The 16633-nt window shown below is 32.6% G+C and overlaps 1 protein-coding gene across 1 annotated transcript in view; it reads right to left on the bottom strand.

Moving 5' to 3' along the window:
* LOC114343127 (uncharacterized) overlaps positions 1 to 16633 on the bottom strand; it is a 79891-nt gene that overhangs the window by 16925 nt on the left and 46333 nt on the right. The window contains exon 5 of the mRNA XM_028293938.2: positions 12267 to 12615. Within this exon, the coding sequence (XP_028149739.1) occupies positions 12267 to 12615 (349 nt within the window). The remainder of the gene's footprint in view (positions 1 to 12266; positions 12616 to 16633) is intronic.

The following is a 16633-nucleotide window of genomic DNA, read 5'->3' on the forward strand; positions in this document are numbered from 1 at the left end:
AAGCGTTCCATAGTAACAATATATTATTAAGAAATCACTTTAACACTTTTTCTCTTTTCTAGATTGAGTATTAGTTTTTGTTGTACATATAAATTATTACAATCACTGAATACATAGTTAGTGAAAAAATTATCATATTTATTAACTGAATTAATAATTTGCAATTATACAAATAACAGTTATCCAAGAACATTCAAAAGCCATCTCTTTAAGTTAATGATGACATTTTCAAGTAGAATGACATTCTAGTAATGTTTACATATCCATACCAGTGTGAATTTTACTACACGTAATTTGCCGTGTAGAGACAGTAAAAGTAGGGATAGCCGTAAAATATTTGCGAATTATGTACCGATGGCCTTAAAATTACTAAAATTTAGATTTTCAACCAAATAATGGTTCAAATATATCGCACCCCCGCTAAATTTTTAATTTTTTGTATTATTGCATTACCGATTACAAAAAATGACTGTCTATATACAAGAGAAACGACACATGTTAACTTTCATTGGTTTTCTTTAGATGGCAGTAGTCACTTCTACGAAACTGATGGCTGCGCTAGAAACCAACACCTGAAGTGCCACATCAAAAATTAAATCAGTTGATGCTGAACATTCAAGGCGGTTGAATGCGTGAAAATGCATCATTTCGAGTTGTGTAGTTTCTATTAGGTCCGTTTTTTTATTGTTAGGTACGTAGTATTTCTGAAGTTAACAGTAAATTTTGGTTTATGTGATTTAAAACCTATAGTACTGGACCCCGCGTATCAAATAAAAGATTATTAATAGCAAGCTGAAAATTCGTTCATAGCTTAACGGTGTTGAGTCAGACAAACTTAGATGCATGGGAACACGGGAATCTTTAGCTGTGGAACATGATAAACGTGTCATATGGACAAGTTTAATGATTGTGAAAAATAGCAAGCTGTTTTTAAGTTTATTCGATAGCCAACGTTAGTCGTAGTCCGACGTTCGAAACCTGTAAATATAGACAGTTTCGAACGTCGGACTACTAAAACTTCCCATGAAGTTTGTCGGACAGAACTACCAATTGATTTGTTACCCTTTCATTAAACTCTCATGCAAAAATCAGGCTGCTATTAATCACCAACATAATTCCTGTCATTTCACATGTTCTACGTGTAGGACTGATTAAAATGCCCAACATTTTTGTCGGACAAACATTTTTTCATATATTATATAACGTTGGCTATTAGGGATTGCCATCCAGCAGCATTTTCAATCCAGCTGGATTTTTGCAAGATTGGCCTAAATCCAGCTGGATCCAGCAAAATATGGAATCAAAATAAAAACACGATTTTAATGTTTTTTTTGTCTGTATTCTAAATTTCTAAACAACAGAAACATGAATTATTTAGTTTTTGGAAGACCAAGTTTTGAAAAAACATATTTCGACTCCCCCATCGAACAAGGTTGTAACTCAAGTTACATCTATTTTCAGATTTCAACACAGGCGAATTCAACAAAAAATTGCGCACACGTCAATATAAACGACATAGCTGAATTCTCAATAGTTTGGCTAATACTCCAATGAAAAAAGTTGTATGTTAACTTACGTGTGCCATTCTAGCGTGAAAAAGGCAGTAACACTGGATACTCCCTATGTTAAATATTTAATTTCATTATACTTGACGATTAACAAGGTTGTTAAATGAGTTACAACTTTGTTGCACGTATGTTGAATTTATTAAGTATTTAAACATATGGTGTATCTCATAAGTCAATTTATCGAACTGAAAATAAAAAAAGGATTTAAAGACTTTTTTCCATTTTGATAGTTGCGGTGGACAAAATAAATATAGAATAGTTTTTGCTGCATACTTCTATATAGTTAAACAGTGTAATATTAACATTACACATGTATTTTTCGAAATAGCACATTCACAAAACGAGGGTGATTCAATGCATGCCCTTATAGAAAAACGGAAAAAACATTTAAGTCGTATATGCTCCAGACCAATGGATAACCATGATACGATATGCCAAAACATCAGGCAAGCCTAAATCCGTAAATGAATTAAATCAGAACCAAATTCTAAATTTTAACCTATTAAAGGACACAGATGTTAATTTTGAAGTAGATATTAATAGTAAAAGACTAAAGTAATCAAGTAAAATGGTCTAGAATTAAATATTTACAGATACGCAATAAAAATGCGAAAAATTTGAAATATTTTATACCATGATTTTTTCATAGTGACAGAATATTTTTGTTATTGTAAAATTTATAATTTCCAATTAAAATTGTGAAAACTGTTAGTTGATATTTTGTTTAAATATCCCTTAAAAACTCATTTTCTCCTAGATATACTGCAAATAACTCAAAACATACAACCTTTTAATAGTTAAACGGGAAAAATAATTAACACAGAGAGTGTAAAATGGTTGTTAGGCGACTTACAACATTTTTCTACGAATACTCATGTTTAATCTCAAGGTTGTATCTCAATCAAACTCAAGATTTTCAATAGTTAGTAAAATTTAAAAAAAATACATCTCACAGTAATCCCTTATTATGATATAGATATCATATCACATTAGTGTAAAAGAGTCTAATCATTTCGCTACAAATTTTTAAAAAGTCATGTTTTCGTTTTTTGCCTCTCCTGTAAAATCGCTAAAACTGAGTTACAACCTTGTTCGATGGGGGTGTCGATTTTATCTATCGCCTAACCTAATTCGCACAGAACTGTACATATAACCGGTTGCGGAGAAAGCCTTTCGGCCTCTATGCTGGTCGGTTTTAAGGTCATCAAATAGTCATAGACCATGGACAAATGATCGCCTTTCACTCCATCTGTCTAATAAACGGCCATTTTCTTTTCCAAAATCTTTTCGTAACCTTTAGAAAACCAGTTTTTCTTTGGTTATAAAAGTTTTCTCATTCTCGATACAATTCAATCTCAAGTTCAAGCTCCGGATTAGTTGACCCATCTTCTTCCATTATGTCATCTTGCACTGTTTCCACAATCACTTGTTTATTTAGACGACTCAACAAATTTTGCATCTCGTGTCGCATTGAATTCTTTTTCGGCATGGAGAAAAACCAGGATTGTTTAGTCCTTCGTCATACTTTTTTGGATTTTGTAAGTACACTAATGTACCTGTTATTTCAGAGAGGCGCCGTTCAGCGATTCTGTTGCGTAATGCTTCCGATGGATTGGCACTAAAGCTAGAGTCCTGGCTATTTAGTTTGTCTAAGACAAATTTCATGGTTGTATCGGCCGTTATCAAAGTGGGCTCTCTTCTGCAAAGAGCTTCTACAGCCAGTTTCACTAGTTAAAGAGTGGCGATCAAGTCATTGATTATTCACCACTCGAGGGCAAAGAATATTATCGCAGAATCAATGTCTATCAACGCTTTATCGATGCAAACTTTTAGGCTGTAGAAACTTTCCAGCATACTGAGCTACTGCTAGCGCGATAGAATGGCAAGTTGCCGACTCACGGCTTTGAATAAAGATGCTAATGAATACATTAAGTAACCTATTTCGAATTTGACGAGTTTGCGGATCCGCGCTGCTGGATTCAGCATGGTTTGCTGGATCCAGCATGTAAAAAAAGCGCAGGATCCAGCTGGATTGCTGGATGCTGGATCCAGCAATTGCAATCTCTATTGGCTATTGAATAAACTTGTCAGAATGACACGTTTACCACGTTTCACAATTAAAGCTTCCCCTGTCCCAGTGTTCCCATACATCAAAGTTTGTCCGACTCGGTACCGTTAAGCTATGAATAAATTTTCAGCTTGCTATTATTAATCTTTTATTTGATACGCGGGATCCAGGAATATTTCAGTTTTTCTAAGCTCTTTTTCATTAATTTTTTTAAAACTGTCCTTTGCGCTCTATGCAATTATTTTATGGAGTTAGCGGTACTGAAACTATTTGAAGTTGTGGCATTTCTAAAGCGAAAAAGTTAGGTTAATTACTGCTATTTCAACTTTTTAATACTAAAAATCAGTGAAATTTGAATTTTTATGAAATTCACTAAAAATAATTGAAGTTAAAGTTTTATAAACCTAGGAATAACTTACCTTACTAACCTTAATAACCTAGGAATTCTTTATATAAAAATACCGTATTCTGCAAGTAAATTTACTGAACTAAATTTGCTTAGAAGAGGCACTAGTCCAGTCCAGACTGATCCCATTTTAAAGACCTACTATAAAAATAAACTAAACATAAAGGAGAGCAAGAAGGTAGATATTTTATCTCTATTACATACGAGCCATATTAAACAGCTTTTCGCAGATTTTTTTTAAAATTTGTAGTTAATAAGGACATTTTTCACCGTTTTAAACTTTAAAATAATCTTAGTTGTTAGTCGCAATGAAAACTTTTTACGTTTGATTATCATAAATAAAATATAAAAAAGTTGTGATTTATTTTAATAACTTTATATAACAAATTTTTATTAGAATTTGTCCCTCTATCGAATTAGGGGTTATTGTTAATAGAATAATTTTCAGCCTCGACAAGGGGTTGCATCCAATCCCAAGGTTAAAAGCGAAGTTGGCACCATGTCACCTTTGTTCCTTGAGATATCCTCTAACCACTAACCAATTTTCATGCAAATCGATGGAGTTTCAACGAAATCGGAGGTAATAGCTCATATCCACCTTCAGTGACTGCACTATTTATTGCAAAAACGAAAACACAAAAAATACTTAAAAGAAAGATCAATAAAAACAAGGCTGACCCACTTGAATAAAAAAATACTGGCTCATCTTGGATAGATGGCTCCGAATTGATATATTCTCTTTTTTTACACTCAACTCAATAATACACTACACAAACATCTTCACCGATGTTTCTAAATCTAATTATGGCATTGGTTGTGCATTTGGTACTCCAACGTCTATTTTCCAATTTAAACTACCGCCTAGTTCAAGCGTTTTCACCGCTGAACTATTTGCTCTGTATCGCGCCCTAAAACACACAAACCTCTCAAATATTTCAAAACCTCTGTTTCTCACCGACTAGCTCAGCTCTCTCCTTGCAATGCAGCACCTGTATCCTAAAAATCATTTAGAGAAACTAATAAAAACTGAACTACAAATTGCCACAACCAAGAGAACAACACGACTCCAAAATTGATGTGGATCCCATCGCATATGAGAATTATCGGCAATGAAGAGGCAGACAGAAGTGCTTGTAATGCAGCAACAAGTGCGGAATCTGAATTAGTGCGCGACTGTGTATGTACAGATCTCAAAAGGTTTTTTATACAAAAATTGATTGGTCAGTGGCAACGCGAATGGTAATACAATAATAGTCTCACGTTTTATACCACTGTGGCTTTGGGAGTATAGCAGGGTAGTCTGCTATATCTAGGGCCTACGGTATACAAGGTCTACGGGTATACAAGGTATACAAGGTCTACGCGAATGGTCTCTGTCGTAATTTAAACTAAGATCAAAAATAAAATAAAAATTCCATTTTTATTCAGTTGCAATTCGAAGGCAAGACCGTCTTATTTTTCACTTAGAACAGGGAGCGCAGACCAGCACTCTATATCGACGATTTTCGACTCTTTCCTGTTCTAAGTGAAAAATAAGACAGTTTTGCCTTCGCATTGCAACTGAAGAAAAATGGAATTTTTATTTTATTTTTATATTAGTCTTTACTCCTTTAAGTAACTAGGTCCATTTTCCGTTGGAATTTACCAGCTGAACAGACGGGGTCGTAAATTGTAAGTTTTTGAATTCCGTCTTGTCTTCTTCGCTTCAGCATCCATCTGGCTTGCAATTTTTAGAAGTCATGGAGGTGTTACCAGGGAAATGGACCAATAAGTTTTCAATTAAAAATCTTTTAGTAATATTTTTAATATTTTTCAATATTATTAATGTTTCTATTAGGTTGAAAACTTTGCCTTTCAGTTGCCAGATGACGCTAGTCACCTACTCCATAAACGTCAGTTGCAATGCGGGGAGAAGCTTTCGTAGTTTTGTCACTTTGGGCAGAGAGCAGCAGACCTACGCCTCTCTGATGATGACTCCAAAGAGTCGAAAATACAGACAGCCGCAGAGTATAGCGATTCTTAATTCATTTCGATATTAGTTACAACTGGGGATATTAACCTTATCATGTTGAGACTGCTCAGAATTTGGGTTGGCGCTCCGGTTTATTGGAATTTGTTGATAGTCTGGGAAAATTATCGAAAAAATGCCATTTTTGGGAAAAATTATTTACCAGCTATTTTATTGCTAAAATCGAATCTTAAGATTGCATATATTAGTAATATGGGGTATGACAAGTCCGCAGAAAGTGTGTTATTTTATTTATAAACAAATTAGCACTCCTAAATCTTCTTTTTTTTTCAATTAGTGGTCTGTAACTCCTAAAATTTTTCCTTTGAGCCAAAAACACTCAAATAAAAATTCACCGTAATTTAGTTCTACACAAAGTTATTTTTTTTCCGATTTCCTTCAATAAAAATTTTACTCAGAAAATCCGAGTTTTCCCAAAAAATGTGCAATTTTCAATTAAAACTTTAGGGAAGTACCTAATTATTTATCAATAATTAAATAATTGATGACATGAAAGATTTATTATAGTAGATTATACAGAGGGGCTAAATTATGGAATAAATTAATTTCTTTAAAACGGACGATTTTGGAGCAAAATCCCGAAAGAGGTCGATTTTTATTTTTAAATTACAATTTTTTGGCATATATTTCATACTAGTGACGTCATCCATCTGAGCGTGATGACGTAATCGATAATTTTGTTAATTGGAATAGGGGTCGTGTGGTAGGTCATTTGAAAGGGCGTTCAATTCTCTATTCAGTAATATAAACATTAATATCATTAGGTATTTATACAGGGTTGCCAAAAAATAATTTTTAAATTAAATTAATTGGCGCAAAAAGAAGAATGTATGTAATTTATTTAACTCAAAATACATTGTACTGCTGCCAGAAAATAGAAAAAAAGGTTTATTTCACAAATAAACATTTCTTTTCGGTTAAATTAAATCACAAACAGCCTCCCTCCTACCTATTGGCAGTTTGAACATTTAATTTAAGCTAAAAGCAATGTTTATTTGCAAAATAAACATTTTTTTCTATTTTCTGACAGCAATAGAATGTATTTTGAGTTAAATAAATTACATGCATTGTTCTTCTTACGTCAATTAATTTAATTCAAAAAAAATTTTGGCCTCCCTGTATAAATAATGATATTAATGTTTATAATAGGGCTTTTCATCGATTGTCATTTGTTTCGAGCTCCTGTCATATGTTGAATAATCTGTGTATAATATTAATATTTACGGATTATACGAAATATGACAGAAGCTCGAAATAAATGACTGTGAATGAAAAGCCCTATACTGAATAGAGAATCGAACGCCTTTGTAAATGAGCTACAACACGAACCCCTATTCCTATTTAAAAAATAATCGATTACGTCATCACGCTCGGATGGATGACGTCACTAGTTTGAAATATATGCCAAAAAAATTAATTTAAAAATAAAAATCGACCTGTTTCGGGATTTTTCTCTAAAATCGTCCATTTTAGAGAAAATGAATTTATTCCATAATTTAGCCCCTCTCTGTATATCAGGAGACCCGCGACAATCTAACCAATAGTTTAGCAATAATTAAAATGTTAATTAAAAAAATTCGGTCGAAATAATACCCAGAAAGATTATGATAAACCAGAATAACTATAATTTTCGTATAAAAAAGCACTATACCTATTCAACGTACCTTACAGGATTGAAATTTGACCATTTGAGCGGTCTCAGGAATGTTATAAAGAAACATTTTTTTGGCTTATAAACAAATAGAACCCCTCAGAAAATATTAGATTAAATTAAGTTAACGCTGTTGAAAAGGGCACGGCTTCTGTGCCCTTTTCGAAGAAAAAAAATTGAATTGCGAGGAGTGATTCCAGGTATAACCGGTCAAATTTGACCGGCATTTGCGACAGAGTTATAAACAACAGGATTTTAATCTTTGAACCATTAGATACCTTTTAATTCCGGTCCTCTTTGTACATACAAATTTCCATATCTTCAAGACACTCATAACAAAAAAGATTTATGTCACTGTCACCAAATTATTTAATTATTGATAAATAATTACTTCTCTCAAATTTTAGTTGAAAATTAAAGATTTTGTTTGGAAAACCCGAATTTTCCGAGGAAAATTTCCGTCGAAGGAAATTGGAATAAATTATCAATGTGCAGAATTAAATTACTGTCAATTTTTATGCGAGTGTTTTGGTTTAAAGTTAAAATTTTCGGAGTTATAGAGCAATAATTAAAAAAAGATTTCGGAGCGCTAATTTGTTTATAAACAAAATAGCACACTTTCTGTGGACTTTGCACAGCTATATTACTAATATAGGAAATCTTAAGATTTGATTTCAGCATGTCCAGCAATAAAATAGCTGGTAATTAATTTTCCTTGTTTTTTACTAATTTTCCCAGATTATTACCTTACATCTTTCATTGAGTTGATGATTCATGTTGTGGACATTCTCAATTATTATATTTCTAATTTAATACTATTCTATCTAATTCCTCAAAACAAGCAAATTTCAATTAAACCCAGCCATATTAATACCTTTTGCTTTAGTTTTCCTTGCAAGAAATAAACAAAACACATCTAAACTAAACCTAACCTCGCTTTTGGCCATTCATTCATCTCCGTGTCAAATAATTTCGACATCGAAATTATAATATCAACCACTTTTTTGGAGTCGCTATTAATTTCGATAGTCGCTATTTCGTGACGTCATTTCGTTAGTTCAACTAAAATCCACAAGGCTCGCACAGTCGCATTTCGACGTCGCCATATTGAAAGCGACTTGTTTAGTGTCGAAATTTGATTTAGAATCAGGGCTCTGGTCTGCGCTCCCTGTTCTAAGTGAAAAATAAGACGGTTTTGCCTTCGCATTGCAACTGAATAAAGATGGAATCTTTATATTATTTTTATATTAGTCTTTACTCCTTTAAGTAACTAGGTCCATTTTCCGTTGGAATTTACCAGCTGAACAGACGGGGTCGTAAATTGTAAGTTTTTGAATTCCCTCTTGTCTTCTTCGCTTCAGCATCCATCTGGCTTGCAATTTTTAGAAGCCATGGAGGTGTTACCAGGGAAATGGACCAATAAGTTTTCAATTAAAAATCTTTTAGTAATATTTTTAATATTAGTAATGTTTCTATTAAGTTGAAAACTTTGACTTTTTTGCCTTAAACTAAGATCGTTAAAACCATATACTCGACAGTGGAAAACAAGTGCTAGTTCACGGATTATTCAAACGGTTCTAACGCGCCTACGTATAGGACACACCAAGATTACATACTGATAAACTTTTACTTTTGGCCAGTGAACGTCCCATGTGCTACGCCTCTTACCGTCACCCATCTGTTAAGTGAGTGTCCAAAATGTCAAAGTGAACGTTCCATAAACAATCTACCAAACACTCTACCAGCTTTATTAGGAGAAAACTGTCCAGTAAAAGACTTATTAAACTATCTAATTTCAATCAATAGTTTGTATCAAATCTAGTTATTTGTTAAAACTCATTGTTAACCTTTGTTTACTAAGTAATGCCGCTAATAACCTGTTGGTGGATACGGTAACTTTTCTTTAATAAAAAAAAACGAAAACATCGAGAAGAATTCAAAAATTTAAAAATATACAGGTTATTTTATTAAAAGAAAGATAAGTTTCCTCCACCCTGTAAATATGGGTGGCATTATATTTGAAAGTATTTTCAAAGGATGGTCCTAATCTATGCTCCAACTTTTATCAAAATAGAGGTCATAAAATAAATCACATATTCTGGGACCAAAACTAGTTCAATTGAACCTAACTTACCTTAGTACAAATGTGCACACAAAAAAAGTTATAGCCCTTTGAAGTTATAAAATGAAAATCGATTTTTTTTTTAAATATATCGAAAACTATTATAGATTTTTTATTGAAAATACACATGTAGTATTCTTATGGCAGGAACCATGTTAAAAACAAATTATAGTGAAATTTGTGCACCCCATAAAAATTGTATGGGGTTTTGTTCCCTTAAACCTTAAATAAATTATTATTGTGGTACCATTAGGTAAACACAATGTTTTTAAAACTTTTTTGCCTCCTAATACTTTTTCGATAAGCTAGTATTTATCCAGATATTTTGAATATTTTTCGAATCCACCACATATTTGTATATTTATAGAGACCTGTTAATAATCTGAAAGTTTATTTATAACTTAAATTTTTAGGTATACTTTGAACCATATATTAAAAAAGAAGCAACATCTCGATAATAGGTGCCTTATCGCAAAAATACGAAGAGGCAAAAAAGTTTTAAAAACACTGTCTTTAACTAATGGTGCCACAATAACAGTTTAATTGGAACATACACAAACAGTTGGGGGGTTTAGAGGAACAAAACCCCCATAAAATTTTTATGTAAACATATTAAAAAATCGCATCTCGATAAAAAATGACATCGAAAAAATATTAAGAGCCAAAAAAGTTTTAAAAACATTGTGTTTAATTAATGGTACCACAATAATGTACTTACACAAAGATGCCTAGACGTTAATCAAGAAGTATAAATATGCATGTTTTATCGATTTTGAAAAAGCGTTTAACAGAGTACGCCAAGATAGGCTAAGAGACATTCTTGAAAGAAAAGACATAGATAATAAAGATCTGCGAATAATTCTCAACTTATATTGGAATCAGAAAGCTAACATCAAAATAGAAAATGAGATATCAAAAGCAATAGAAATACGTAGAGGAGTAAGACAGGGATGCATTTTGTCACCACTGCTATTTAATGTATATAGTGAAAGCGTCCGTCAGGAAGCCCTTTTGCAAGCAAATGAAGGAATCGTAATCAATGGAGAGGTTGTAAATAATATTCGATACGCGGACGACACTGTACTAGTTGCAATAACAGTAGAAGAATTACAACGATTACTTACAAACATAAATATTGCTGGCAACAATTATGGCATAAACATTAATATCAAAAAAATCAATTATATGGTCTTCAGTAAATCATGACACAACCAGCATACAGTCGGAAAAATTAAAGAGTACCCATGAACGAACATATAAAACACGCTGTATATTCCAATTTTTTGTGTGACACGGTGACAGGAAAATACAGCCTGTATTATATATTCGTTCATGGGTATTCTTTCATTTTTCCCACTGTATATTAGTATAAACGGCATTCACATTGAAAAAGTATCAAGTTACAAATACTTGGGAACTTTAATAAACGAAACTGGAGACCAAAACAATGAAATAAAAAGACGTATTGAAATTGCCAGGGTCACCTTCATAAAGATGAGAAAATTCTTCTGCAACAGAGATATAAGCATCCCTCTACGATTAAGAATGCTAAGAGGCTACGTATTTAACACGCTATTATACGGTGTAGAGGCCTGGACTCTCAAACAGAACAACATAATAAATATTGAAAGTTTCGAGATGTGGTGCTACCGTCGAATGCTGAAGATAAGTTGGGTTGAAAGAATCACAAATCTTGAAGTAATATGAAGGATAGGAAGAGACCCAGAAATTTTGTTAACGATAAAACGAAGAGAACTCGAGTATTTGGGTCACCTGATGAGACGTCATAAATACGCATTACTTCAAAATATAATGCAAAGAAAAATAGAAGGAAAACGGAATCCAGGCCGTAGAAGAATGTCATGGTTGCGGAATTTGAGAGAGTGGTTTGGCTGCACCACTAATGAACTTTTTAGGTCAGCTGTAAACAAAGTCCGGGTAGCCTTGATGATTTCCAATCTCCGATAGGAGTGGCACAAGAAGAAGAAGACCACAATAATAATTTAATTGGAATGTACACAAAACTTTGGGGAGGTTTAAGGGAACAAAACCTCATAAAATTTTTATGGGGTGTACAAATTTTACTGTTATTTTTTGTTAATATGCTCCTGCCATAAGAATGCCGCATGTCCATTTTCAATAAAAAATCTCTAATAGTTTTCGATATATTGACAAAAAATCGATTTTCATTTTGTAACTTTAAAGGGTTATAACTTTTTTTGTGTGCACATCTGCACTAAGGTAAGTTAGGTTCAATCGAACTCTTTTTGGTCCCAGAATATGTGATTTAATTTATGACCTACATTTTTGTTACACCCTGTATAAAAATTGTTTTCGCATGTCTTACGACAAATGATTAATTGGACTTCCTCGCACTAATGCCGCGCCCTGTGTAACAACAAAATATATTTCCCTGTATTACCTGATTTTTTGAATTATCTTCAGTTCCTTCAGTCGGTTTTTCGTTATTATAAGACCAAGATGGATTGTCGGACATAGTTTCATCTAACGAATTACTCTTAATATTAACGATTACATTCTCTTCTAATGATCTGTCACGTATAACTTGGCTTTCTGTATTGCAATTGGACTTTCCTCGACTTGCGAATGATTCTCTTCGTTTAATGGCATCACTTTTGTTTTCTTGATCATTATCAGCATCCTCTTCGACGCTGTACACTGTTTCCAATACTTCTGGACGACGCAAAAATCCGTTGTTCCGCCGTACCGACGAATATTTGAGGTTTGGATCTATTGCATCAGAAATGGATCTGAAAAAGAATTCATTAAAAAATTTTATTTTTATTTTATAAAGTCTTTTGATTGGTACAGCATACATCAGCGTCAGTTATTTATTGCTCACAAGAAATTTTAAAATAAAAAGATAATTTTTTGCTACGATATTCTTTTAAAATATCGCTACATTGAAAGAAAATTGACATATTTGTATATTGAAAAAGGATGGGTAAACGAAGGCGGTTGGGTTAACTAATTAGTCCGTTCTTTAACGGTAAAATATTGCAAAACCTCTAAATTTTAAAGAACCGCTTGGATTGACATGAAATTTGGCATACACATAGCTAACAAGTCAAAGAAAAAAAGTGATATTGTGCCGATATGTGCTTTTGCCCTGGGATTGGTTTTCACCCCCTCTTGGGGGTGAAAAATATTAGTCCAAAGAAAGTCAGGAAATGGATAAACTGGCTAATTTTAAATAACTTTTGTTCTATAGAGTTTTTTCATTAAGTTAATACTTTTCGAGTTATTTGGCAGTGAATATGTTAATTTTTTCAATAAAATAACCACGCTTTTAGACGGTTTTTCGCAAATAACTCAAATAGTAAGTATTTTGTCGAAAAAACATTCTCAGCAAAAATATAGCCTGTAAAAAATTTTAAAAAACTGGTGTATACATCACGTCTCTACACCTAGTAGAAGCAGAGTTATAGTTAATAAAAGATAGGTTAATATTCGTCAAATTCCAAATGGAGTACTTTAACGTGAAATAACCAAAAATGAAGCACATTTCGTGGAAAACTCATTACAACTTATTTAAACTGTTTAAAAAAAGCTTCATTTTTGTTTTATAAAAAAAATTTCTAGCATCAAAATTAAACAAGTTACGCTCAAAATAAAGTTAGTCCCTTTTGGAATTCGTAAAAAAATCGAGAAAATCACCCCCTAATTAGTATCTTAAATGAACTTAATCGTTACGACTTCACAAGTTTCTTGACTCGTGTATATATTGTTTATATGATCTGTAAGTTTCATCGGTTCAAAGTCCTTATTATTGAAAGGGGTTGAACGAGTCACTGATCATGAATGTATGCAAATTTAGAAACACCAAATCTTAATCAATTTTTGTCTAACAGAAAAACAAAAAAATACATGATATTCAGAAAAGCAATTCTGACTTTTTTGTTTTTCGAGATTTTTGGTATCTCTAACAATTTTTAAGTTACTTTGAAAAAAAGCATATTTTTCAAAATATAAATTTTTAAAAATTTTACTTTGAAACCAAATTTTTTCAAAAATAAGCACTTTGAATCGATTAATTTCATTTAAGTTGCTAATTAGGGGTTGGTCTTCCTGATTTTTTTTTTTGCAAAAACAAAAAGGACCAACTTTATTTTGAGCGTAACTTGCTTAAATTTAATACTAGAAATTTTTTGTAAAAACAGAAATAAAGCTTTTTTTAAACACTTTAAAAAAGTTATAATGGGTTTTCCCCAAAAAGTGCTTAATTGTTTGGATATTTCACGTCGAAATATTCTATTTGAAATTTGGTGAATATGAATTTATTTTTCATTGGCTATAACTCTGGTTCTACGAGAACCAGAGACCTAACACGTACATCATTTTTTTACTTTTTTATAGGCTATATTTTTTGAGTTATTTGCGAAAAGCCGTCTAAAAATGTGGTTATTTTGTTGAAAAATGAACATATTCACTCGCAAATAACTCGAAAAGTGTTGACTTGGCGAAAAAGCTCTATAGAATAGAAGTTACTTAAAATTAGTCAGTTTACCCATTTCCGGACTTATTTTGGACATATATTTTTTCACCCCCAAGAGGGGGTGAAAGTCACCCCCAGGGCAAAAGCACACATCGGCACAATATCACTTTTTTTCTTTGACATGTAAGCTATACGCATGCCAAATTTCATGTCAATCCAAGCGGTTCTTTAAAATTTAGAGCAAAAACCGTGAAGGAATGGACTAAATTCCCTACTAGTTTAGGAAAATAAATAAAAAAACATGTTTAAGAACTACGAATTATTATCCAGGTATCTATCTGAGAGGTTTCTTTATTAAATATATACCTCTGCCAAAAAACCTATATATATTCTACAAAGATTTCGGTGCCGTTTTTAAATTATTAATAATCAAGTACGAAAATGCACTTTTTTCGTTTTCTTCCTTAAGGTACGATTCCGACATCGACGGCAGGCGGCAATTGCAAACGGCAGTTACAGTTGTTACCATGACATACGTATTTACTTTGCACTATTAATTTGTATAATTATTAGCAACTATATTATACTATAATAGTGCAAAGTAAATACGTATCTCATTGTAACAACTGTAACTGCCGTTTGCAGTTGCCGTCTGCCGCCTGCCGTAGATGTCGGAATCGTACCTTTACAATTAAAAAAATATATGTTGAAATAAAATCTGAAAATTTCATTGTTTAAAACATTTCAAAAACTTGAAATGGTGTATTCATCATTGTATAATGTATAATCCCTCTGGGGCTCAGTGGAGAACGTTGTTCAGATGGAAACACCAATAGCGATAAAGGGAGAACTTTTGAACACTGACTTGTTACTGGTACGCGTTTAGTTGAAGACTGATGAAAACTCTATTTGAAGTTACATCTTGACAGCTTGAAGTGATTCTTGAGAATGATTCTAAATGTGTCTTATTTCTCAGCGGTGGCACTTAGTATTGGTGTCAAGCCACGCGCTGAGTATATTTACAAATATTGAGAACAAAGAAATATATTTGATCATCAAATTAAATAATGCAATTGCCCGAATTATTGTTTACAGTTTACAATTCGTGAACTAAATTAGAGACCCGTACATGTAATTATATAATAACAAATTGGTTCATGTCATATACGGGGTGATAAAAATATACTGTTCAATATCGAATAGGAATAATGAATGTTTGATATTGGACAATCATCATCATCAATGGTGCTACAGCCCTATGAAAGAGCCTCGACCTTCCCAAGTCTATTACACCAGTCAGTCCTATCCATTGCCAACCGTTGCCAGTTTGCTGCGCCTATTTTTCTCCCATCCTCATCTACACCATCCTTCCATCTAAGTTTTGGCCTACCCCTATTTCTACTTCCCACATAAGGATTCTTCTAGGAGAGTTGTTATGCTGTGATCTTGCTAGATGTCCTGCCCATATTAGTCTTCCTATTCTTATAAGAGATACTACGTCTTTACCACCAAATACATGTTTATATCTGTGGTATACCTCGTAGTTGTACCTCCTCCTCCAAATACCATTTTCACAGATGCCACCGAATATTCCTCTCAGGATCCTTCGTTCAAATATAAGCAGAAGGTTTTCATCTGCCTTGGAGATGGTCCATGTCTCCGATCCATATGTCAACACTGGTTGTATAAGGGTTTTGTATATGGTTATTTTTGTTTTTTGGCTTAAGTTAGGCTAGAAAGATTTAAAACTGAATTAAAAGAGTTACTTCTTACTAACTACTACAACAGATAGCTTTAATTGAATATAATTCTATAATAATAAATAATAATTTAATCATTTAATTTAATACAATTCTTTAATGAATTTATATAGGAAAATAGTCTAAAAAATTCAGTGTAAAATAGTCTTAAAAAGTTTTTTGTTATGTAATCTGTTATTATTATATTTATGTTTATTATGTTACCACAAAACCAGCATAGCTACGGCTCTTGGTTTTTTAATGTATTTTTTTTTGTATATTGTTATTATGTATTTTAATAAATGGAATAAAAAAAAAGTTTCTGCTTCTCATATGTCTACTCAGTCCAAAATACCATTTGTTCGCTAGGATTATCCTTCGCTTGATTTCTTCCGTCATGACGTTCTCCTTGGCGATCAGGGAGCCTAAGTATGTGAATTTGTCCACCACTTCAAAGGTAGAGTTATCAACAGTGCATTGGTGACCGATGTTTCTGGCTCTATTGTTACGTGTTGATGCCATCATCTTAGTTTTCTCCTCGTTTACTTTCAGACCCATATTTTTTGAGGCATTTGAGAAGGTGGTATACATTTC

Source organism: Diabrotica virgifera, chromosome 3 (genome assembly GCF_917563875.1).
Source record: "Diabrotica virgifera virgifera chromosome 3, PGI_DIABVI_V3a".
In the NCBI taxonomy this organism is placed as follows: Eukaryota; Metazoa; Arthropoda; class Insecta; order Coleoptera; family Chrysomelidae; genus Diabrotica; species Diabrotica virgifera.